Source organism: Schistocerca americana, chromosome 1, assembly GCF_021461395.2.
Source record: "Schistocerca americana isolate TAMUIC-IGC-003095 chromosome 1, iqSchAmer2.1, whole genome shotgun sequence".
Classification (NCBI taxonomy): domain Eukaryota; kingdom Metazoa; phylum Arthropoda; class Insecta; order Orthoptera; family Acrididae; genus Schistocerca; species Schistocerca americana.
Window position 1 is genome coordinate 416,448,603 of NC_060119.1, and position 26,460 is coordinate 416,475,062.

A 26,460-nucleotide genomic window follows, 5' to 3' on the forward strand; every position below is an offset into this window, starting at 1 on the left:
CGCACTTACAGTAATACTTTGAGGAGCATTTACATACTTGCAATTTGCATCTACTATAACTATCATAAATTTTTATTCCATTTTAGGGATCCAGCTCAAAGTATCACTTCGTCCTTCATGAAATCTTCCACAGTTTAGTAGCATTGTTCAATTAGAAAATCATGTAACTTGCTTTTAAAAATATTTATCTTCATATTCATTATGTCACACCCGTTTATTGTGTTATGAATTTTCATGGCTATATACTGAGGAGTCTGAGCACGCAGTTTTAAGCGATGGGAGATGAGCATAAAAGTGCTCTTTATGTCTTGTGTCATGTGAATGTCCAAAACGATTTTTTTTTTAATAGCTCAGCTCTGCAGCATAGGAAAAGAACCACCTCAAAGATGTATAAAGAGGGGGACAGTTAATATTTTTAGGTCTTTAAATAATGGTCGACATGATGTCCTCAACTGTGCAGAGCACATGTTGCGAATGATTCTTTTTTTTGCAACTTTAAAATTCGTGTAACATTTCCCGAGTTTCCCCAAAAAATTATTCTGCATCGAATAACTGATTCAAAATAGCTATAATATGCTATTTTCCTGGTGGCCATATCAGTGCCACAGGCTAAAATTTCTATTGCAAATGCAAGGCTGTTTAATTTATTTGCTAGATATTCTATATGAGAATTCTAACTCAAAGTTCTGTCTAAGTTTATTCCCAGGAGCCTGATTGAGTCTTCCTTTTTTGATTGTTGTGAGTGACACGGATTTATTCAGTTTGTGACTGTTTGGTTTTAAAACTCATGTGGATTTTTGAAATGTTTAGCCTTAAGCCATTTTGACTGAACCATGTTTCCAGGTTACTTAACGTATTCATGACTCTCTGTGGTATATTGTCAGAATTTTCATTTTCAACTAGGGCAGCAGAATCATCTGCAAACAGACTCCAATGAGTATTTATATTGAGAGGTGAGTCATTTACATAGAACAGGAATAAAATGGGTCCAAGGACTGAGCCTTGAGGAACACCTTGTGGCATAGTTTTCGACTTGGAGAAGTGATCTGCCCCATTTGATGTGATTACTACCCTTTGTTTCCTCTCCAAGAGATATGATTCAAACCATATCAAAGCAACATCCCTTAATCCACACCTGTTGAGTTCGAAAAGCATCAGGGCATGATTTACTGAGTCAAATGCTTTTTTAGGATCACAGAATATTCCTGTGACCTTAGCTTTCCTATCTAGAGATGAAGTAATTTTTTCGATAAACTCATTTATTGCATCTACTGTGTTTTTGCCTTGTTGGAAGCCAAATTGGTTATGTGAAATAACATTCTGTGTGATGAAGCTTTGTATCTGTAAAGCAGCAATTTTTTCCAATATTTTTGATGCAACATGGAGTATAGAGATGTGGTGATAATTTCCCATATCATCTCTTGAATCTTTTTTAAACAATGGTTTTACTTCCGTATATTTCAAGAGATCAGGGAAGTAATCTTCTTCAAAGTATCTGTTTATTATGAGAGGGGGGGGGGAGGAGCTATAATGCTGTAAACTTTTTTAAAAATATTTTGGTGGGTATCCCATCCCAGCCAGCAGAGTTTTTGTCTTTTACGGAGAGTATGACATTTTCAACAAATTTTGCTGAACTGTGTTGAATTTTTTGAGACATTCACTGGTATTGCCTTTTAACCCAAAACCATTTACTTTCTGCTCATAATTTGCTATGTCTAAATCAGATTTTGCTACATTTATGATTTCGGACACCTAATTCAGACTTAACTACGTACCATACTGCCCTTGTTTTAGTTTTCTGCACTAGAATGAATTTGTTATTTTCCATTTGTTTTGAAGCTTTCACAACTTTTTAAAAAATAGTTTTATAGAATGTAACATATTTTACAAAATCAGGATCTTTGTTGTACTTCAGTTGATTGTGTAGTTTCCTTTTCCTCTGACTCGATATTTTTATTCCTGGTGTGATCCATCTTGTCTTACTTGATGTTTTGTTGCAATATGATCTTGGTGGGAAAGCTTCATTAAATACTTCAAGAAAACTGTTTAAGAATGTACTAAAGTTATCATTTGTTGAATCACCATCACCAAAACACCAATTAACTTTATTTAGTTTCTCATACAATATTTCAATATTTGTTTTACTGAAACTTATTTTGTTATATGTTTTTCTTATGTTTATCAGTTTTTGGCAGTGAGACAAACGGGGCTTATTGATCAGGAAGTCCCAAGTCTAGACAGAATTTATGTACATTATCAAAGCAGTAATTTGTTACAATGTTGTCGATGTATGTTGCTGAGTGAATATTTTCTCTGGTGAACTCCAAAAAATTTAGTTTAAAACCAGACTTTTTAACTGAATCAATAAATGTTGTTGATTCTTTATTGTCATTTGCAGTGTTTATGTTAAAATCTGCTGATATTACAATTTTTTTCTTCTTTTATTTCTTTAGTTTATCTAGCATGCACTAGAATTTAGAGAGTAATGGTGCGACTAAAGTCCTTTCCAGAATTCTATAAATTGAAATGATCAACATCTTAAGGTCTTTAAGTTCTACGCAACAACTTTCAAATATGCAGTCTTCATTTAGACAATTAAAATCTGTTTTCACTTCTTGGCTTACAGAAGAGTCCAGGACTATGTAGCAACCTCCATGAGATTTTTCCTCCCTACAATAGCTGGTTGCAACATTGAAATTTTCATTTTTATTTAAAATATTTACTGTATTAGAGCTAAGCCAGTCTTCATTTAAACAAATAATTTTTATGGCTTTACCTTCTGAGAGAAGAATTTGTAACTCATCGAGTTTGTAGCTTAGGCTGCTGGAAGATGTAAAACTTAAGCCATTTATATTCCAGTGCATCAAATAAGAACTTTTGCTTGTTTTAATGGTATTAAGCATACATTTTCATAGACACTCTTTAGCAGATTTATTTTCAGCTAACAGGCTTTTTCTTTTACATCCCCTCCAGTAAATATTAGTTTCCCTTAGTTTTAATGATTTTACAAACATCCATAAACATTTTGCTGAAGGTCATCGATCCTAATCTGTTTAATGTAGTCCATCCTTGGCTAGACATTCCTTGCCCAAAAACTTATTTGAGTTTATAAATATTGCACCTAGTCTGTCACAACACTCATTAATTCTGCAATTGATTCAACCAATATAACTGTCACTTACCAACCTCCTGTTTATGATTCCGATGATCACTATCCTGGAAGCAGGGTAAATTTTTCTGACTGATGCACCGAGCTCTTTTTGAAGCCCACTGTGGAGTCAAATGTCCACCAAACTGACACTATCGAGTGTTTAACTCTCTTTTAAATATAATCAGCATGACTAACAAATAGATTCCCCTGTTTGATCATCTAATGAAAATTCAGGTAGAATTGAAATGTAGACCATTCCAAACAAACTACTGTACTTAGGAAATTAACAAAATTGTTAACATCCAGAAAATTTTAGCAATTATGCCACAAATGACAAGATTCCTCGAAAAATATCAGTGCCCCAAATCATGTGAAATTCAATATTTGCAGTCATGAAGATGATTGTCCCTTCACAGTTTCTGGAACTGACCATGAACTATGAATTAATAGAGTGCATGTACGATCATGAAAAGAAAGAAAAAGTATTATAACATAAAAAGGTGTATATGTGCACCTCATTACAGTTCTGTCAGTGTACATCACAAAAAGGTACTAATTTCCCACTGCTAAACAGAGTATTCAGTAATACTCAGTTGGTAGAGCACTTGCCCGTGAAAGGCAAAGGTCCTGAGTTCGAGTCTCGGTCCGGCACACAGTTTTAATCTGCCAGGAAGTTTCATATCAGCGCACACTCCGCTGTAGATTGAAAATTTCATTCTAGAAACATCCCCAAGGCTGTGGCTAAGCCATGTCTCCGCAATATTCTTTCTTCCAGGAGTGCTAGTTCTGCAAGTTTAGCAGGAGAGCTTCTGTGAAGTTTGGAAGGTAGGAGACGAGGTACTGGTGGAATTAAAGCTGTGAGGACGGGGCGTGAGTCGTGCATGGGTAGCTCAGTTGGTAGAGCACTTGCCCATGAAAGGCAAAGGTACTGAGTTCAAGTCTCGGTCCGGCACACAGTTTTAATCTGCCAGGAAGTTTCAGAGTATTCAGTGTTGTGTAATTTGAATGCTCACTATTGTTATGGGTAATTACGCAACTCTCTGTTCTCTTGGTGAAGGAACTTATTTCATCACTGGGATCAATTTTTCCGTATTTTTTCCTCTATTTATTTTCAGTTTACTTTCTACTTTTGGGTCATGCTGTGTGACATAGCAACAGCTCACTCTGCCAACCCAGGCTTCTCAGTCATGTATGTTTATTTACAACTGTATATGCAGGATCTTGAATGTGTGTCTTTTGAGCAGTATAATTGGCTTTTATGGCAGCATCTTTGGACCTCACGTACAGAGGGATTATATGAAACTTGCGAATCCTTAGACCTCTGACCATTTACAAAACACAGCGAAAGATCTATGATGAGATTTAAGTGCTGAGTGTTGTAGAAGGTCTGAATGTGTCATAGATGGTCTGAAAACATTTTCATGCACACACTGCATGCTGTTCTTTTCTTAATCATTTCTTACCTTCCTTGATACTGGCCATCAGTGAGATAAGGAAACAGGATTTATCAGCACATCCCAAATCCACAAACAACAGTAATACTTGCACTTTGACATTTGATACTGTTTTCACCTAAAACACTACATACCTCTCAACACTAACATATTTAGCAATCACATTCGTTTGTGTTGCAACTGCCAGGGTTGCCATGAATGAAAGTGATGTGGGACCATTTGGGAGCAGCCCACAAACAAACAAAACCGACAAAAGGAAAGGACAGACGTGAACAACGACTGATGACCGAGCAAGACGCTATGAACAACAACACGCAAGAAGCAATGGGGTCACAGGCAGAAACCTCACGAATCAACAACATCCACTCATACATGGAAACAAGCAAAGTAAACACGCTGTCTGTAGGCAAGATATCGATAGACTCATGCGAATATCAGACTGCCTCGCTGAGCGAGAGGCAGGCGCTTAAATACATGATAGGGTACGCCGCTATTGGCCACTGGGACCACATGCTCCACCGTGGCGCCCTCACATTATACGCAGGACAGGAGCGTGCGCACGACAGCTGCAGAAACCTCTAGTGGTAATTGAGGTCCATGCTGTCTGGCGCAGATTTGAAACCCGCAGCACTCAGTACCAGAGTTTTGATAATGATAAACAGTCAGTTTCACACCTAATTTCACGTCTAATGGTTACTGCACTAGCCTGCCTGATCCACTAGGCATCTCAAAGAAAACATGGACTACTGTCACACAGTATTACCTCCCCACAGGTGGGATTTTCTGTACTATCACCATGAAATGCAGTGCTGTCAGAAGTCTCCTCATAATTCCCCAAACAGCTTCCCACCAGGCTTACAACCATTAAAACAGTCTGGGTGGATGCCTTGGTCTTCCTTAATCAATTTTCTTACTGCAGGGTGGTGGTGTTTTGCACTACAGCACTATTATTAGATAAATCAGTATATTCATATGAAGTAAATTACATTGTGCTCCTTGGGTAGATGCAGATACACTAAACAAAAATTTACAGAATATCTGACATGCATAACTTGGTTGGTTGGTTTGGGGGATTAAAGGGACCAGACTGCTATGGTCATCGGTCCCTTTTTCCAAAGACAAAGAACACCCACAGAGAATAAAAACAAGGAACAGAAGAGATCACAGACGATACAGAACAAGAGATACTGAGACAAAGACAAGACAAAACAAACTAAAACCACACAGAGTGTGACGGTGGTTGGCCAACCATAGACATAAAAAAGGAAAGGCCAACCACTTAGAAACACATTAAAAAATCAGTGTAAAACCATAGGCCAAAGGCCAGAATCAACACAAAACAATAAAATAAAACAGAAACACTCAGAGTAAATGATAAAATCCCCCTGCCCGAATAAAACGTAAAACTAAGTCAGCCATAGTGGAGTCGTCTGTTAAAAGGGCAGGGAGCGTAGCAGGCAGCGCAAATGTCTGCCGGACCACAGCTAAAAGGGGGCAGGCCAGCAAAATGTGGGCCACTGTCAAAGCTGCCCCACAGCGACATAGAGGAGGGTCCTCCCGGCGCAGTAAATAACTGTGTGTCAGCCGGGAGTGGCCAATGCGGAGCCGGCAAAGAACTACTGAGTCCCTGCGAGTGGCTCGCAGGGATGACCGCCACATAGCCGTCGTCTCCTTGACAGCACGGAGTTTATTGCGCATTGTCAGTTCGCGCCATTCATCGTCCCATAGCGCCAAGATTTTGCGGCGGAAGACTGCCCGCAAATCAATCTCTGGGAGGCCAAAGGTCCAGAGATGGCTTACTGGTGGCCTCTTTCGCCAGGCGGTCAACATGTTCGTTACCCGGGATACCGACATGACCGGGGGTCCACACAAAGACCACAGAGCGGCCGCAACAGGCGAGAGTATGCAGAGACTCGTGGATAGCCATCACCAGACGAGAACGAGGGAAACACTGGTCGAGAGCTCGTAAACCGCTCAGGGAATCGCTACAGATAACGAAGGACTCACCTGAGCAGGAGCGGATATACTCTAGGGCACGAAAGATGGCGACCAGTTCAGCAGTGTAAACGCTGCAGCCATCCGGCAAGGAACGTTGTTCGGAAAGGTCCCCTAGAGTGAGCGCATATCCGACACGACCAGCAACCATCGAACCGTCAGTGTAAACAACACCAGAGCCCTGATACGTGGCCAGGATGGAATAAAAGCGGCGGCGGAAGGCCTCTGGAGGGACTGAGTCCTTAGGGCCCTGTGCCAAGTCGAGCCGAAGGCTAGGGCGACGAACACACCATGGGGGTGTATGCAAAGTAGCCCGGAAAGGAGGTGGAACAGTGAAACCCTGGAGCCCAGAGAGAAGCTCTTTGACGTGGACCGCTATTGTACAACCAGACCGGGGCCGACGTTCTGGCATACGGACGACCGACCGCGGGAACAGGAGGCGATAGTTTGGATGCCCGGGCGAGCTTAGAACATGGGCAGCATAAGCGGCCAGCAAACGTTGGCGTCGGAACCGCAGTGGAGGTACACCTGCCTCCACTAGTACGCTGTCCACAGGGCTGGTGCGGAAAGCACCAGTGGCAAGGCGTATCCCGCTGTGGAGAATCGGGTCCAGCACCCGTAACGCAGATGGGGATGCTGAGCCATAAGCCAGGCTCCCATAATCCAGACGGGACTGGATTAACGCCTGGTAGAGCCGCAACAGTGTAGAGCGGTCGGCGCCCCAGCGGCTGTTGCTCAAGCATCTCAGAGCGTTTAGATGCCGCCAACACATCTGTTTCAGCTGCCGGATATGAGGCAGCCAAGTCAACCGGGCATCGAAAACCACCCCCAAAAACCTGTGGGTCTCCACCACAGCAAGGAGTTCGTCGGCAAGATAAAGCCGCGGCTCTAGATGGACTGTTCGGCGCCGGCAGAAATGCATAACGCAGGCCTTGGCTGCCGAAAACTGAAACCCATGCGCTACAGCCCAAGACTGCGCCTTACGGATAGCGCCCTGTAGCTGACGTTCAACAGCTGCAATGCCAGTAGAGCTGTAGTGAAGGCAGAAGTCGTCAGCATACAGGGAAGCGGAGACAGAATTTCCCACGGCCGCAGCAAGCCCGTTAATGGCTATTAAAAACAGACAGACACTTAATACAGAGCCCTGTGGCACACCGTTCTGCTGGACGTGGGAGGAACTATACGAGGCCGCGACTTGCACGCGGAAGGTACGACACGACAGAAAATTGCGGATAAAAATCGGCAGAGGACCCCGAAGACCCCATCCATGAAGCGTAGAAAGAATGTGATGACGCCACGTCGTATCGTACGCCTTCCACATGTCGAAAAAGACAGCGACCAAGTGCTGACGGCGGGCAAAAGCAGTACGGATGGCCGACTCCAGACTCACCAGATTGTCGGTGGCAGAGCGGCCTTTACGGAACCCACCCTGAGACGGAGCCAGAAGGCCCCGAGACTCCAGTACCCAATGCAAGCGCTGGCTCACCATCCGTTCAAGCAACTTACAAAGAACGTTGGTGAGGCTAATGGGACGGTAGCTGTCCACCTCCAGAGGGGTCTTCCCAGGTTTCAAAACGGGGAGGACAATGCCTTCCCGCCATTGCGACGGAAACTCCCCCTCGACCCAAAGACGGTTGTAAAGATCGAGAAGGCGCCACTGGCAGTCCACTGAAAGGTGTTTCAGCATCTGACAGTGGATGCCATCTGGCCCAGGAGCGGTATCAGGGCAAGCAGCTAGGGCACTGCGAAATTCCCACTCACTGAATGGAGCATTGTAAGATTCCGGGTGGTTGCTGCGAAACGAAAGGCTCCGACGTTCCAGCCGCTCTTTAATGGAGCGGAAGGCCTGGGGGTAATTCGCAGAAGCGGAACTCATAGCAAAATGCTCTGCTAAGCGATTTGCAATGACGTCGGAGTCGGTACAAACGGCTCCATTCAGTGAGAGCGCAGGGACGCTGGCAGGGGTCCGATAGCCGTAGACGCGTCGAATCTTGGCCCAGACCTGCGAGGGAGTGACATGGAGGCCAATGGTGGACACATACCGGTCCCAGCACTCCTTCTTGCCTTGGCGGATAAGGAGGCGGGCCCGCGCACGCAGCCGTTTGAAGGCGATAAGGTGGGCTAAGGAGGGATGTCGCTTGTGACGCTGGAGCGCCCGCCGGCGATCTTTAATCGCTTCAGCGATCTCAGGCGACCACCAAGGCACAGCCTTCCGCCGAGCGGACCCAGAAGAACGGGGAATGGCAGATTCGGCGGCAGTAACGATGCCGGTGGTGACAGATTGAACCACCGCATCAATGTCATCAGTAGAGAGAGGCTCAAAAGCGGCAGTGGAGGAGAACAAATCCCAGTCAGCCTTATTCATAGCCCATCTGCTAGGGCGCCCAGAAGAGTGACGCTGTGGTAGTGACAAAAAGAGCGGAAAGTGGTCACTACCACACAGGTCATCATGCACACTCCATTGGACAGACGGTAAGAGGCTATGGCTACAGATGGAAAGGTCAATGGCGGAGTAGGTGCCATGCGCCACACTGAAGTGTGTGAAGGCGCCATCATTTAACAGCGAGAGATCGAGCTGCGACAACAAATGTTCAACGATGGCGCCTCGACCTGTGGCCACTGACCCACCCCACAGAGGCTTATGGGCGTTGAAGTCGCCCAATAGCAAGAAAGGTGGCGGCAATTGGGCGACCAGTGCAGCCAGGACATGCTGCGAGACATCACCATCCGGTGGAATGTAAAGACTGCAGACGGTAACAGCCTGTGGCGTCCATATGCGTACAGCGACAGCCTCTAAAGGCGTCTGGAGAGGGACAGACTCGCTGTGCAGAGTGTGAAGGACATATATGCAGACGCCACCAGACACCCTTTCATAAGCCGCTCGGTTCTTGTAATAACCCCGATAGCCACGGAGGGCGGGGGTTTGCATCGCTGGAAACCAAGTTTCCTGGAGAGCAATGCAGAAGAAAGGGCGAAGGCTGAGAAGTTGGCGGAGCTCAGCTAAATGGTGGAAAAAACCGCCGCAGTTCCACTGGAGGATGGTATTGTCCATGGCTGAGAAAGGCGTGAAAGGACTGGGAAGGCAATTTACGCCGCTTGTTCACTCACTGCCACCGATTCAGTACCCGTACGAGAGGCATCCATGGCGTCTGAGGGACCAGCAAGATCAAGGTCCTCAGCGGACGCTAGACTCTCGACTTCATCCTCAGACGCAGAGCGCGAAAGGTGCGGTGGGGTGGGTGTCACCGCAAGTTCTTTGGCCTTAGAGGTCTTTCTCTTGGACTTCTCTCGCTGAACCTTGGGTTTCACCGGCTGGGAAGGCTTCACCGATTCAGTCTCCGGGACAGAGGAGGATCGTGAAGCCCTACGCCCGGCCGCTGGTGAGGACTTATGCCACTGGTGGCCGTCATCCTTCCCGCTGGTGGAACCCTGGGAAGGGAGGGTCCCAAGGGAACTCTTACGGGCGAGAGTAGTCGAAGAAGTTAGACGCTTCTCCGGCTGAGAAGTGGGGACGGACGTCCCCAACGGGTGGGAGGAGGTTGCTCCTGAGGTAGGTGGTGCAGGAGCAACCTGTTGGGTAGAGCCCCCCACGGGCAAGGGGGCAGGAGGAGTCTTACTGCTTATCGAGCTGGCTGGAAGTCTCGAAACTGATGGAGCTAGCACAGTTGTTGTAGCAGCTGCATAAGAAGATGTCATTCTTACAGGATGGAGTCTGTCATATTTCCGTTTGGCCTCAGTATAGGTCAGCCGGTCCAGGGTCTTATATTCCATGATTTTGCGCTCTTTCTGAAAGACTTTGCAGTCAGGCGAGCAAGGTGAATGGTGCTCCCCGCAGTTGATGCAGATGGGAGGCGGGGCACATGGAGTACCGGGATGAGATGGGCGTCCGCAATCGCGACATGTGAGGCTGGAAGTGCAGCGGGAAGACATATGGCCGAACTTCCAGCACTTGAAGCACCGCATCGGGGGAGGGATATAGGGCTTGACGTCACATCGGTAGACCATCACCTTGACCTTTTCCGGTAACGTATCACCCTCGAAGGCCAAGATGAAGGCACCGGTAGCAACCTGATTGTCCCTCGGACCCCGATGAACGCGCCGGACGAAATGAACACCTCTACGTTCTAAGTTGGCGCGCAGCTCGTCATCAGACTGCAAAAGGAGATCCCTATGGAAAATAACACCCTGGACCATATTTAAACTCTTATGTGGTGTAATAGAAACGTTAACATCCCCCAACTTGTCACAAGCAAGTAACCTGCGGGACTGGGCGGAGGATGCCGTTTGTATCAGTACTGACCCAGAGCGCATTTTAGACAAGCCCTCCACCTCCCCAAACTTGTCCTCTAAATGCTCGACGAAGAACTGAGGCTTTGTGGAGAGAAAAGACTCCCCATCAGCTCTCGTGCAAACTAAGAATCGGGGCGAATAACTGTTACCTCCATCCTGAGACTTACGCTCTTCCCACGGCGTGGCCAGGGAGGGGAACGTTTTCGGATCGTACTTCTGAGCATTAAAGTGAGCCCGAGAACGCTTAGAGACTGCTGGCGGCGGGCCGCCAGCGAGAGATGATGTACCACGCTTCATTGCGGGTCATCCGCCCTGATGCCACCTACTCCGACCAAGGGCCCTCCCCACGGGCGCCACCCAGCCACAGCAATAGCCACCTGGCAGGATGGCCATTGCCGGGAGTCCTGATGCCCCAGGGAGATGGGCATCTACTCCTTGGCATACGTGGGGAGTGAACGGCGCAGGCATCAGTAGAGCGATCCCTGTGTTGTCAGGGGGCTACAACCAAGAGGGTACATGGCGGCCCCACCACAACGGACTGGCTACCGTGCTGGATGTTAGGTGACATGTGGTCCATGGGCGTCGTCAGTGCAGAAAATGGCCCTGCACAGTGCTTGGCAGAAAGTGCACGCAGGGGCGCATCGATGCCCAAGAGATGGAGAGCGGGCAAGACTGCAATGCAACGACGAATAAGATGGCGAAAGTTCTCAACACAACACGGACACAATGCACCAAGTAAGGCGCCCTTCCCCAATCGGCTCGCTCTTCGGAAAAATTTTGAGATATGGAGGTCAAACCCGACAGGGGACCATCACATAAGGCCGAAACGTTTGAGACTCCTTTTAGTCGCCTCTTACCACAGGCAGGAATACCGCGGGCCTATTCTAACCCCCGAACCCACAGGGGGGGACATGCATAACTGTCAATGGCCAAAATAGAAGGCAAATTCCCAACCAAATCACAGCATCTCCACTCAGAGAATACGTTGCATTCTACCTAAAAGTCACATACTGAAGTTTGCGTACCACAAGTAGCACACACTCTGGAACTTCTACAGTACAGCATATATCCATGTGCTCCTGATCAGAAGGCAAATAACTTCAGTAGCCTGAAGCAGCTCTGTTTTGGTTGGGAAGATGGGTGCTATTATTCACCTACAAAACTTGTCCTGTGTGCCCTCTGTTTATGATATTAGCTAGAGAGAGAGAGAGAGAGAGAGAGAGAGAGAGAGAGAGAGAGAGAGAGCCTTAAAGTATTAAAATTTTATTTACAGAGCTGTAGGCAAGTTAGCTGTGTTGGCAAAGACACATCCGGTGGTATAGTACAAGTTAAGGCAGGTGCTCCATAGGGATCTGTGCTGGACCCTTTCTGTTCCTGATTACAATTAACAACTTGCCCTCATTAATTACATCCAGTACAGTAATACACGCAGAAGACACAATTATTCTTTAAAGTAGTAACAATCTCAGTAGTCTTAAAACTTGACTTTAAAATATGGTTATTCAAGCAACCTGAACTATATGTTAGAACAGCCTATTTTGCATTTTTTCACAGCTTAAAATCATATGGAATTACTTTGTGGGGAAACTGTAGCTGCGTGCATGACATATTTAATATTGTAGAATAAATTGTTACAATAATTATGAGTTTGTCATATAAAGCACACTGCAAAGCTACATATCCTGGACAAAAAACCACAATTGTGGTAAAAATATACAAATATTTGTTTTCAATATAATGGAAGGAAACATTCCACGTGGGAAAAATTATATATAAAAACAAAGATGAGGTGACTTACCGAACAAAAGCGCTGGCAGGTCGATAGACACACAAACAAACACAAACATACACACAAAATTCAAGCTTTCGCAACAAACTGTTGCCTCATCAGGAAAGAGGGAAGGAGAGGGGAAGACGAAAGGAAGTGGGTTTTAAGGGAGAGGGTAAGGAGTCATTCCAAGTTAGCTGTGTTGGCAAAGACACATCCGGTGGTATAGTACAAGTTCAACATACATGTGGATGGATATGTGCGTGTGTGCGAGTGTATACCTGTCCTTTTTTCCCCCTAAGGTAAGTCTTTCCGCTCCCGGGATTGGAATGACTCCTTACCCTCTCCCTTAAAACCCACTTCCTTTCGTCTTCCCCTCTCCTTCCCTCTTTCCTGATGAGGCAACAGTTTGTTGCGAAAGCTTGAATTTTGTGTGTATGTTTGTGTTTGTTTGTGTGTCTATCGACCTGCCAGCGCTTTTGTTCGGTAAGTCACCTCATCTTTGTTTTTATATACAAATATTTGTTTTAATTCATATAAAGAAGCAGCTACCAGAAGTAACATGCAGAGAAAATGTACATCGTTAAAACACAAGATGTAATAAGCTCATTTATACATGATACTTAACTCTTTACCTACTATTGAGCCTCTGATGTCCGTCTGTGATGTTTAATATCTTCTCTATCAGTAACTACACATTTTATTTTAATGAAATATGACTTTTCCTAATTTGTCAAGTTAGTCATAATTTTGGGAAAAAATTATAAAAATTTATCTATCACTTTGTGTTAAGCTGTTTGTGCACATTTTTTAACAACCAGATACCTGTCTGCGCAGTGTCTGTTACATCATTTGCCATTGTTGACTGACGCCAATATTCTTTCAGTATTCAACATTCCTCCTTGCGATAGGCACATGTTTATTTTGATACATTATTTCATAACATATGTCTGTTATACAAATTGAAAAACTATGGAGAAGAGGACTATCAGATGAGGAGATAAGCGAACTGTTAGAGCAGTACTCTCATTCTGAAAACCCACCTAGTGAATGTGAATCTTCCAGTGATGATAATGAAATAGATGTCACTGAAAACTCAGAACTACATGAAGATGATGATCATGAAGAATCCCTTTATGAAGTGGAGAATAACAATTTAGTGCAAATTCTGATGAGTGTGACTTATTGTTTTCTCATAATGGGATTGAAATATGGGCTACAGCACCTCAAGCTGGAATTGCTGGTTGGCAGAGCAAAAAGAATGTACTGAAAGAAGACCAGAGACATCCAAATTATTCTATTAAGAATTGTGATAATGAAGAGTCTTGTTTTAAGTTGTTCTTTCGTGTATCCCTCATTGACAAAGTGTGTATGTGGACCAACAAGGAAAGTTGAATCATTTACGAGGATGGGGTGAATATAGATATGCATAAAATGAAAAAGTTTCTTGGTGTTCTGATCCTGACTGAAGTTTATAAATCAAGAAGTGACGACATCAGGCAGCTTTGCAGTGTTGAGAATGGCCAACCACTGTTCAATGAAATTATGTGTCGGAACCACTTCCATGCTATTCTAAGGGTGCTGCACTTAAGACAATGCAGCAGCCCAATGTGAACATAGGTAAAGTGACAAATTGGAACAAATCAGTAAAGTTTTTGAGATGTGGGAAATTACCGCTAGGAATGCCTACATTCCAGGATGGTGCATGACTGTGGGTGAACAGTTGGTCACATTTCGAGGTCACTGTCTATTTCGACTATATATCCCATCAAAACCTAGTATATGCAGAATAAAGTTCTGGGCTATTTGTGACAGTGCAACAAGCTACTGCTGGAACATGAAAGTGTTTTTGGGGAAGGCGGAAGAAACAAGAGCCGTGCGACTTGGAGAGAATGTTGCAAAAACCTAGGTGATTGAACTTTGGCATAATATCACCTGTGATAATTATATATAAAACAAAGATGAAGTGCCTGCCGACTTCACTACACCTTAAGGACATGAAGTATACTCTACATTATTTCGTTTTCAATCAGGTGTGATGGTAACCTCTTATGTTCCTAAGAAAAGCAAAGTTTTCACCGTCATTAGCTCTCTTGATGACCAATTAACAGTGCCATAATCACAAGTAAAGAAGCCTGAAGTTATAATGACATACAATGCCAAAAACGGTGGCATTGACACCATGGACCAGAAGATGTGTTGCTAAAGTGTGAAGAGAAAAACAAGACCCTGGCCATTGGTGGTTTTCTTCAACATGATCAATGTAACTGTAATGAGTGTACGCATATTGGATGATGCTGGCAATCTATAAAAAATGAGATGTCAGACTTTCATCATCAATTTGAGAAAGCAACTAGAAGGAGTAAAGAAGTCAATGAATTTATTAGTAGTATGGGATCCAATGAATTCGTTAGTAGCACAGGATCCAGGAAGGGCAATGAAAGCCCCAGCTAAGAAAAGGAGATGTGTATGTCGTGCAGAGAAGAAAGATAGAGAAGTCAAATTAAATGTTATAATTTCACCAAACTTGTACGCTCACAACTTTCTATTATTGTTTATAGACATTGCGCAAATTTGCAATAAGAATAAAAGCCACCAGTAAAAGGGTAAAAATGGCTTTTTTAAGATGACAACTTTAAATAAATAAACTTATTTTAAAAGTATTTATTTCTCAAAAGTCATTCACATTGTAAGTAGTCAAAATAGTGTCAATTAATGTCAGTTTAAACAACACGAGCCTGAGAGACTCAACCATTAGGCAATACTATACAGATTTTCTTGTAAGCAGAGGGTTAAGATTGATAAAACCAGTTACCAGCTACGAACTAATGGGGCAAAAATTATTTAATGAGCTCTCAACAGCTGTACAAGATCTTCCTGTATGAGCGTTCAAAGACATACTACACGACTGGTTAACTGCCTGCCCTACTATTATACAAAGGAATTTATTACTTATAATACATGATCCAGTCACATTAATGTGACCACCACCTACATTCAACATCAACTCACAATAACCACTCAAGGATGGTAGGCAGCAACACTAGCAGTGGAAGGTATATAAAGCATGTCAGAGGAACACCGAAAACAGTGCAGTCATTGTCATAATGCGGAAATGGAGCCCAAAGGGGCATAATTATTGGCTTTCGGGCCTAGGGTGGAAGCATTTCTGAAATGGCTAAGTTTGTAAACTGTTTGCATTTCGCCATGGATAAAGTATACTGTGCGTGGCAAACTGGCGCTATCAAAATCTGTGGTGCACCGTGGGCCATAAATGACAAGGGTGAACGACTCTGTGGGGATGTGTGCAGGCAAATATACATGTAACTGTTGAGCAACTGACCACCCAGATGAACCATGGAGCTACCAAGAGTGTCCCCTCAACAACTGTTTAGAGAATGTTGCTGCATATGGATCACCATTGCAGGCATCTAGTTCATGCACCCATGATGCTGACTGATGTTCATCAGCAATGAAGCCAGGAATTTGCATGGCAGTACCACAACTGGACGTCCACTGGGTGGCAACAGCTGGCCTTTTCAGATTAATCACATTTTATGCTCCATTGGACAGATGTACAACATCAAATGTCTGAAACACCATGCAACAGTGGTCTGGGGAATGTTTCTGTGGCATTCACAGGATGATCTTATCATTCTGGAAGGGGATAATGGATCAAAACAGGTATGCATCTCTTCTTGGGGATAATGTCCACCCATACATTTTATCAAATCAAACACCTTTCAGACATCTACTTTCCAAACTTACTTTATCTGGCTACCAATTTTGGCAATTTACTATGCTGTCTTCAGACCTCTGACCAACATGTAGGAAGAGTCCACCTCGGTTCCAGTCAAAATAGGGGCCAGCATTCAAATACTGTTATCTGCTGATTTCTGCTTGCTATATCAATCACTTTAACCACCACCAGCAGATTATGACAGAACAACAGCAAGACATAGAAACAAATGCAGGAACCACAAAACTACAGTGTGTTAGACAACAATAGTCCACCAAAAAGAAAGGAACATTCACTCTACACGGCTCATGTCAAAAGTACTGTAAGAAAAGAAAATACGCTGTAGAAGGAATGAACAACTGTTACAGTGGACATACAAATATAATACAATACGATATCCATGAATTACTTTCCTATTAGTAATCAATAGAATCTTATTCTAATTGATCAGGTAATTACAACTAGCTCGGACAACGTTACAGAATTCCCCAGTAAGTTCTGTGGTTTTGTTAATCAGCAACACACAGTATGTGGTGAGCCAAGAGTTCACTTTTAGAAATGTAATTAATACTCACTGTAGATTGAGACACCACCATCTTTCCATCAGATCGTTAGTAGTATACCACTCATATCTAACATGACTAATTTTTTTACACACAGACAAGGGAGGGGGGGGGGGGGCTCTAATGAGTGGGGGCTGCAGCATTTGTTGGCATTTGCTAACTCTTGCTACATGGTTAACCTAAGACTCGAACCATTAGATGAGAACTTCCACATAGGGGGCTTGCCTTTACATACCAACACACACCTGAGCACTAAGAGATTGACACAGCAACTGAGCAGTCTGACAATGATTCTGAATCTGTGTCTACAGTAGCCCAAACTTCTGCAATTTATTGTATGTATCAAGATGGGATGGAAAAACAACATGGTTCAAGCACAATGTCTCTCCAGTAAAACAAGCCCATCAGAAAATTGAGGCACAGTTTGCAAGAGTAACAGAGGATGCAAAAATTCAAAAATTGTTCTGGATTGCTAGAAACTATCTTTTCTAGATGGTGTAAATGACTGCATTGTAAAGTACACAAACCAAGAACTGGACAGAACAACAGTAGCTTATTCATGGAGTGCTCAAGACTTATTACAAACATACAGGATAAAGAAAAATTGCTGCACTTGCTGGTCGGCATGCGGTTCCTCACCCCAATTCAAGACAAAAGTGTACCTAACAAAACCTAGTCTTGCCAATGTGATTTAAAAAACAAGGCTCTGGCAACACTGTAACAGCATGCAGCTTGACCAATGCCAAGAACAGATGGCATTAACTCTGCACTTTTTCTAGTAGTGCTCTCCCATTAGCCCAGCAAGATGAGGCAATGCCTTCAGAAATGGATATGCAGAGTCGCCGATGTTCAAATCACATTTGCATCAAACTTTTTTTTCCATTACAGAATCAAACTGTGTCCAATTTACACATCCAGAATGCAATATTTTGGATATTTCCTTCTGTTACTGTTTCCTTTATTGAAACATTAAGACACAACATGAGCTCCTTCCAAACATAAACAACCACTTTGTTTCATCCATTACATAAATAAAGCCAATATAAAATAATAGTGGATACAATAATAGCACCTGTACTCAATAAGGTACACTAGATTGTACATTATGCTACATCCAATAATTACATTCTGTACATTTGACGTCCAGGCTTATCTTCACAAAGCTGGTACGTACACGCACGAGCAATGTTCACTTCAGAGATGATGTTCAAAGTTTCCACCTTGCATTTGCAAACATTTTGCCATTTGCTGAATCATACTTTGCTGGACCCCACACAACACACCTGCATCTACCGCTGCCATAGTGGAATGCACGCAAGCTATTAGTCATGTGCTTACATGGGTGGAGTACCATAAACCTATTCCTTTAAGTGTCCCCATAAATAAAAATCTATTGGGTTAAGGATGAGAAACATGGAGGCCAGAAATGGACCCCCAGGACCAATCCATTTCCATGGAAATGCTTCATTCAAATTGTTACACAGACCAATTCCATAGTGTGGCAGTGCACCATCCTGCTGAAACCATAGCTGTTGCCAAACACCAAGTGGAATGTTTTCTAATGCATCAGGCAAAGTACTGCAAAAACATGTATAATACAGGGGTGCACTGAACTTTTTTGGTGATATGTAAGGGCCAAAAAGTACTCCTCCCACAATTTCAGCCCACAGGTTTATGCCAAAGTGTGCCAGAAATTCACGTTCACGGATGATGTGGGTTGTGTTCTAACCAATAATGGTTGTTGTGGATGTTGAAATCAACTTCACAAGTGAAGCTAGATTCATCAATAGATTTCACATTATTTATAAAATGCTTGTTATCTTCACTTTGTGCACAAGCTATTCACAATACTGTACTCATTGAATGCGGTCTTCTGGTTGCTGGTGATGAGTTAATTTATAATGATACGGATGCAGTTCTTCGCTGTGCAACAATTCATCAACCAGTTTTTGAGATATCTGGAACTGGCTTGCAATATCACAAGTACTTCACTGAGGCGATTGGTGAATGGTTTCAAGACTAGCGTCCTCTGTTTGTGGAGTACGTCTAGTCCTTGGATTACCTCTGTCCATTACTTGTGGATGAAGATTACCTGTTTCCTAAAGGCACTGCTCCACACAACCAAAAACATAGTTATCAGGATGACACCTTCAAGGGTACTGTGCAGCATACGCACAAGCAGCATCAGCAGCTTGGTTATCAGATGCACCCAACAGCAAAAGCATATTGAGTATTCATCGTTTATGTATTCCATCGGGAAGCCACCCTGCGTGACCTTGACAGGACCAGTTATGGTTGTGCACTGCACAGTTAGCAGACACATGCATTCAGTTTAATGGATCCCACTGTCATGTGGTAGGCTACTGACACGTAACAAAATAATATCTTGCTTATAAGCAATGAGAAACAGAAAATGGAAATCTAAAAAATAATAAAGGAACCCGACAATGATTTGAATCATGGTTCCACAGTAAATGCGGGTTTGATGTCCAGCAGTCTACTAAGGGAGCTATGAAAGCTGGTGTGGTAGTGTGGGGTGATACAAGTTCCTCTGTACATTCTGATGTGCTGCATGATGTGACAGTGTTGCCAGCACCTAATTTTCATACATGTGTTTTCAAAATGCATCCTACAAGATTTTCTTAGATAAACTATTGTCTTGAATCCCATGAGGTTTGCACACAGACCTCCTAGTGCAGCATTTTTTCCTTGACCTGTGTTTTGAAGAATTAACTCTTTTCCTTGGTGTTTTGTACTTCACATGCAATACCAATAAGGTATGGGCCTCTGATTGGGCTGCACCAGATTTTTTGTAATTGTGTAAATGGGTAAATGGATGTTTCATACTCTTCTCTAAGGTGAACAATTGGACAATAACCGTACAAGGGCACAGAGGAAAGAAACAGGTAATCTGGTACCAATTAGAGAAGTATTCCAATGAGTTTGTGAATGGCGCATGACAAGTTATAGTGTAGCAGCATTGAGAACAATAGATGACATTTGGAAGTGTTGCAAATTTAGCCAGTCTGTTCCAAATCAGAGGGCAAAATATGCACTTTTTGGTGCTAGTTTTACATCCAAAATATGGAAGTATCTGCATGATAGTCCATATCAAGTACCCAACGGTACAAGTAATGTGGTGATACAACAAATTTGAGCCAATGACAACAAATGCAGAGATAAGATGATGGACAACTATTTTTCACCTATGTTAATCTCTAACAAATTGTACATTAATCATCACTTTACAGTATTAGGTACTCTGCAGAGGAATACGAGAGAAATTCCACCAGAACAGCTATCAATAAAAGACGGGCCAGTTAAACAGCAGTTTTTTTTGTATTTGGAGAGAAACTAGATAACAATTGCCTCTTTTGCTCATATATTACAAACAAGAAAACAGAAAAAGAATGTACTAATGTCATATATCATGCACAGTGATGATGGCATGGATGCTGACAAAGACAAGGCGAATAAACCTGAAGTAATGACATTCTGCTATATCACAGAAAAAAGTGTAGAAATTGTCAACTGCCTGAAATCAGAATATTCTGTTCCTAGAATAAGTAACTGCTGGCCTCTAACACTACTTTTCAGTTTGCTGGACACAGGACCAATACTTAATCAAATAATATACAAAATGAATACAAATGACTTAATGCCAAAGAGGAGATTTCTTACAAAAGTGAGTACGGTGCTTACAACAGCACAAATGATCAAACATATGTCAGGACCGATGACCTGGGTGTTTGGTCCCCTCCCCCAAGCTAACCAACCAAACATATGTCAATTGCTAGAATATCACGCTACTTCAAGAAAATAAAAGGTGTTTTAGGTACCCACAACTTAGCTACAGCAGGAGGAGCAACTGAAACACAAGAAATATCTATATGGCACTACTGCCCAAGAAGAAAAAACAGGTACACACGCATCACTGCCATATTCATTCCAGTCACAAGCATCAGAACACGCAGCACTGAGTGTTCTTTCCTGCGAAGTGAGTATGGCACAAGAAGTTGGACCTGACGCAGGTCAGTAAAACAATAGTGATGTTAACCTTAGTTGGTTCACTTACTATGATTTTTTCAAGTGCTATCAGGAGAGATGTTACTGTCATGATCAACTGCATATAATAATTGCAAACGGAAATATTTTCAGTTCCAGCAAAATGGATGTCTCATTTTATGTTTGTAAGTATTTATAATGTGTTAATAAGAAAAAATGGATAATTTGCTTGATAAATATATCATTGTATAGAAGTTGCAGCTGAAAAAATTCCACTCCCCCCAAAACCTCAAAATTCCAATCAACACACTCTGGAACCACAGCACCCTAATTCAGTAGTTAACCTTTCCTCCAAACCTCTCTCCCAATCCGAAACCTCTGTCCTATCCAAAGGCCTCACCTTCAGCCTCACTCCCAGAATCAACCAAACAGCCCTCGTCAAAGATTTATTGTCCTACACTCATACTCTCTGCTGGAAATATCACTTTGCCACGAAGAAAAATGATCCTAATCCTACTCCTAATGATCCAACTCCCCAAGACACTATCCAAATTGAACCCTGCCTGGAACAGTTCCGTCCTCCGTCACAGCGGGACCCACCTCCTCTTCCTCAAAATCACCCTCTCCAAACCTTCCAGGAATTTCTCAATTCCAGCCTTGCCTCTCAATCCTTCTTAAAAAACCTTAATCCTACTCCCAACATCACCACTGCTGAAGCCCAGGCTATCCGTGATCTGAAGGCTGATCGATCCATCGTCATTCTTCCGGCGGACAAGGGTTCCACGACCGTGGTACTTGATCGTAGGGAGTATGTGGCTGACGGACTGCGTCAGCTTCCAGACAACACTACATACAAAGTTTGCCAAGGTAATCCCATTCCTGATGTCCAGGCGGAGCTTCAAGGAATCCTCAGAACCTTAGGCCCCCTACAAAACCTTTCACCTGTCTCCATCAACCTCCTGACCCCACCGACACCCCGCACCGCTACCTTCTTCCTAAAATTCACAAACCCAATCATCCCAGCCGCCCCATTGTAGCTGGTTACCAAGCCCCCACAGAATGTATCTCTGCCTACGTAGATCAACACCTTCAACCCATTACATGCAGTCTCCCATCCTTCATCAAAGATACCAACCACTTTCTCGAACGCCGGGAATCCTTACCCAATCTGTTACCCCCAGAACCTATCCTTGTAACCATTGATGCCACTTCCTTATATACAAATATTCCACACATCCAGGGCCTTGCTGCAATGGAGCACTTCCTTTCACGCCGATCACCTGCCACCCTACCTAAAACCTCTTTCCTCATTACCTTAGCCAGCTTCATTCTGACCCACAACTTCTTCGCTTTCGAAGGCCAGACATACCAACAATTAAAGGGAACAGCCATGGGTACCAGGATGGCCCCCTTGTACGCCAACTTATTCATGGGTCGCTTAGAGGAAGCCTTCTTGGTTACCCAGGCCTGCCAACCCAAAGTTTGGTACAGATTTATTGATGACATCTTCATGATCTGGACCCACAGTGAAGAACAACTCCAGAATTTCCTCTCCAACCTCAACTCCTTTGGTTCCATCAGATTCACCTGGTCCTACTCCAAGTCCCATGCCACTTTCCTTGACATTGACCTCCATCTGTCCAATGGCCAGCTTCACACGTCCATCCACATAAAACCCACCAACAAGCAACAGTACCTCCATTATGACAGCTGCCACCCATTCCACATCAAACGGTCCCTTCCCTACAGCCTAGGTCTTCCTGGCAAACGAATCTGCTCCAGTCCGGAATCCCTGAACCATTACACCAACAACCTGAAAACAGCTTTCGCATCCCGCAACTACCCTGTCGACCTGGTACAGAAGCAAATAACCAGAGCCACTTCCTCATCCCCTCAAACCCAGAACCTCCCACAGAAGAACCCCAAAAGTGCCCCACTTGTGACAGGATACTTTCCGGGACTGGATCAGACTCTGAAAGTGGCTCTCCAGCAGGGATACAACTTCCTCAAATCCTGCCCTGAAATGAGATCCATCCTTCATGAAACCCTCCCCACTCCACCAAGAGTGTCTTTCCGCCATCCACCTAACCTTCGTAACCTCTTAGTTCATCCCTATGAAATCTCCAAACCACCTTCCCTACCCTCTAGCTCCTACCCTTGTAACCACCTCCGGTGAAAAACCTGTCCCATGCACCCTCCTACCACCACCTACTCCAGTCCTGTAACCCGGAAGGTGTACACGATCAAAGGCAGAGCCTCGTGTGAAAGCACCCACGTGATTTACCAACTGACCTGCCTACACTGTGAAGCTTTCTATGTGGGAATGACCAGCAACAAACTGTCCATTCGCATGAATGGACACAGGCAGACAGTGTTTGTTGGTAATGAGGATCACCCCGTGGCTAAACATGCCTTGGTGCACGGCCAGCACATCTTGGCACAGTGTTACACCGTCCGGGTTATCTGGATACTTCCCACTAACACCAACCTCTCAGAACTCCGGAGATGGGAACTTGCCCTTCAGTATATCCTCTCTTCTCGTTATCCGCCAGGCCTCAACCTCCGCTAATTTCAATTTGCCGCCGCTCATACCTCACCTGTCTTTCAACAACATCTTTGCCTCTGTACTTCCGCCTCGACTGACATCTCTGCCCAAACTCTTTGCCTTTACAAATGTCTGCCTGTGTCTGTGTATGTGCGGATGGATATGTGTGTGTGTGTGTGTGTGTGTGTGTGTGTGTGTGTGCGCACAAGTGTATACCTGTCCTTTTTTCCCCCTAACGCAAGTTTTTTCGTTCCCGGGATTGGAATGATTCCTTACCCTCTCCCTTAAAACCCACATCCTTTCGTCTTTCCCTCTCCTTTCGTCTTTCCCTCTCCTTCCCTCTTTCCTGATGAAGCAACCGTTGGTTGCGAAAGCTTGAATTTTGTGTGTATGTTTGTGTTTGTTTGTGTGTCTTCAACCTGCCAGCGTTTTTGTTTGGTAAGTCACATCATATTTGTTTTTAGATATATTTTTCCCACGTGGAATGTTTCCCTCTATTATATTCATATTAAAAATTTTCTTTGTTACAAATATCTAACATGGGAGTTATCACATGAAAACAATAGATGTGAGCAATCATGGGTTAAATCTACACCTCATCCTCATCTCTATCATTTACCTATACCACCGTTCTCATCTCTGTTTTATATTGTGCTGTTTCTCGTATCTTTTCTTTCATTAGTTGCTTCACTCCTTTTTTCGTCTCCAGTAACCTTTTCTTTCAAATTTCCTACATTTATGTATTTTTAGCTCTGTTTTCCTTTAACTTATAAACAGATCTATGAGAAACTTTTAAAATTTTTTTTCACGGCATTTTTACTGAGTTCTGTTGTATTCTGTACAAATGCATCTCCCTTGGCCTGTGATTTAGATCCCTGAACAGCCCAGTTTCCTCTAACTTGTAGCTCTCTTGTCAGACTCAGAAACTTATAGTTCAGAAAGCTAACACTTACATAAGATTCAATTTGTACTTCCGTCTGCTGCCATCTGGCAAGCAGGAAAAGTATATATAGTATTTTGCTTTCACCATCTGAGGGTACATTCAGTTTAGTGAGACTATTTCTTACAAACAATTTTCATCTAACATTGAATTGTGAATTATGGTGTGAAATCAATAATATATGGCCTTCGGTAACAGGCAACTGATGTTACATGCAAAGAGTGACAACTGAGTAAGCACCACAGTGTAGTATTGTTTGATTACAACAATACAGACTGTGAACAAACACATGAAAACTAGACGATTTGATGAAATATTACACACTTGTGGAATTGCAAGTATAGAAAATGGCGTTACTTCCCTCCACCCTTCTAGTGAACCCCCATCCTCCTCTTTTCGTACATCAATACCTAATTTACAATTCATACAAATGCACAGCACTAATATATCGATTCTCTGCTTTCCATTAAGAGCGCCTCAATTTTTTTACACACTTTTTATAATTCCCTTGCATACATTGTACCTTCTCATAAAAGCACAATATAGCCTAACCCTTATGATCAATTCACTCCATTCCATTAAAAGTCCTTCTATTTATGTATTGTATAATTTTAGGAATTTCCATAAGTTCTAGTGTCACCATACCATCTCTTAACAAGAAAACATTTACTGCAAAGAGTTCATGCAGCTCCACATTTCTTACTTCACTTTTAAATATGAATGCTTGAGTGGGCACCCAAATTTTCTTAACACAAGCAGTTACATGGTGTACTTTGAACACGTGTAAAGAATACATGTCTTTATGTTACCAAAGTAAACATGTATGAAAAAAAAAAATCACAATTTCATCTTACCTTAATGAAACAATGATAAAATAAACTTACATAATATGAGAGAAATCACTGTTTACTTAAACAATAATGAAATACACTTTTATTGGAACACACTATTGCCGCGTTTTACCCCATAGTAATGCCCCACTCAAAGCATTGAACAGCACAGTTGCATCAGATCCCATTCAAATGCTTAATCACATACTAATTATATTGTAGACAACTGCGTCATTGTGAGATTGTGTTGCTAGCTCAGAATTTGGGGGCATTTTCTTACACAGATTGTAAGTTTTTTCTCATTAACCGTGGCGTTTCTCACCTACCTTGGTGTTTATCATACATTATTGCTGCTCAATTGGGCGTATGACAACACAACTTATAACTGTGTTAGCTGGAGCAATAATGAAGGACTAGGTATGGGCACACAATTAGAAAACAACAATGGAACAGTACAAGGCAACGTCATTTGTGGTTCGCACATTGTATATATATAGGCACACCCACTCAAGTGTTAAATACTACTCTGTCCCGGCTTAGAATGCATCATTACAAAAATACAGGGCATTTTATGTATGTAAAGCAATTATAATAGCAGTTCTCACCATACATCCTTCAACTTTTTCTAGAATTGCAGTAAGACGGCGACGCCTCTCCTCTTCACCATCCTCCTGAGGAGATTTGGGATCTGTTTCTGATTCGGCTTCCTGAGGTGCACTAGAAATTTTATCACCTAACAGTGACATAGAAGCTAATGAAGACAAAAGAGCGCGTTGTTCTGTCAGCATATGTGACAGTTGATACATTTCACTTTCAAGATCTGAAGAAAAAGGTTAAGGACATAACAGAAACAGTTTACTGCAACAAAATAAGAGTACACAAACTTGTGCAGAAACTTATAATTATTACTAGTGTTACTGGGTGTTAAAGTGTACATTCAGAACACATCTAAAAGGAACAGAAGTTGTCTATTATTTAAAATTCATGAGTCAAACACATTGTTGTTGCTTACTTTCAGATTCTTGATAAAATATGACACTTGACATGTTCACGCACACATGTACCACTGGTGGCTCAAACTAGATTTTCCCTCTGGGTAACATGTACCATCAGTGGCTCATGCTCCACTCTACCAATTATGGTACCAGTAATACACTAACATATGATGTATTACCTATCA

The 26,460-nt window shown here is 43.0% G+C and overlaps 1 protein-coding gene across 3 annotated transcripts in view; it reads right to left on the reverse strand.

Moving 5' to 3' along the window:
* The window catches only part of LOC124602240 (exocyst complex component 8), a 110,413-nt gene that overhangs the window by 73,468 nt on the left and 10,485 nt on the right, over nucleotides 1-26,460 (reverse strand). For all 3 annotated transcript variants that reach the window (XM_047136308.1, XM_047136307.1, XM_047136309.1), the window contains exon 3: nucleotides 25,886-26,100. In XM_047136308.1, the coding sequence (XP_046992264.1) occupies nucleotides 25,886-26,100 (215 nt within the window). The remainder of the gene's footprint in view (nucleotides 1-25,885; nucleotides 26,101-26,460) is intronic.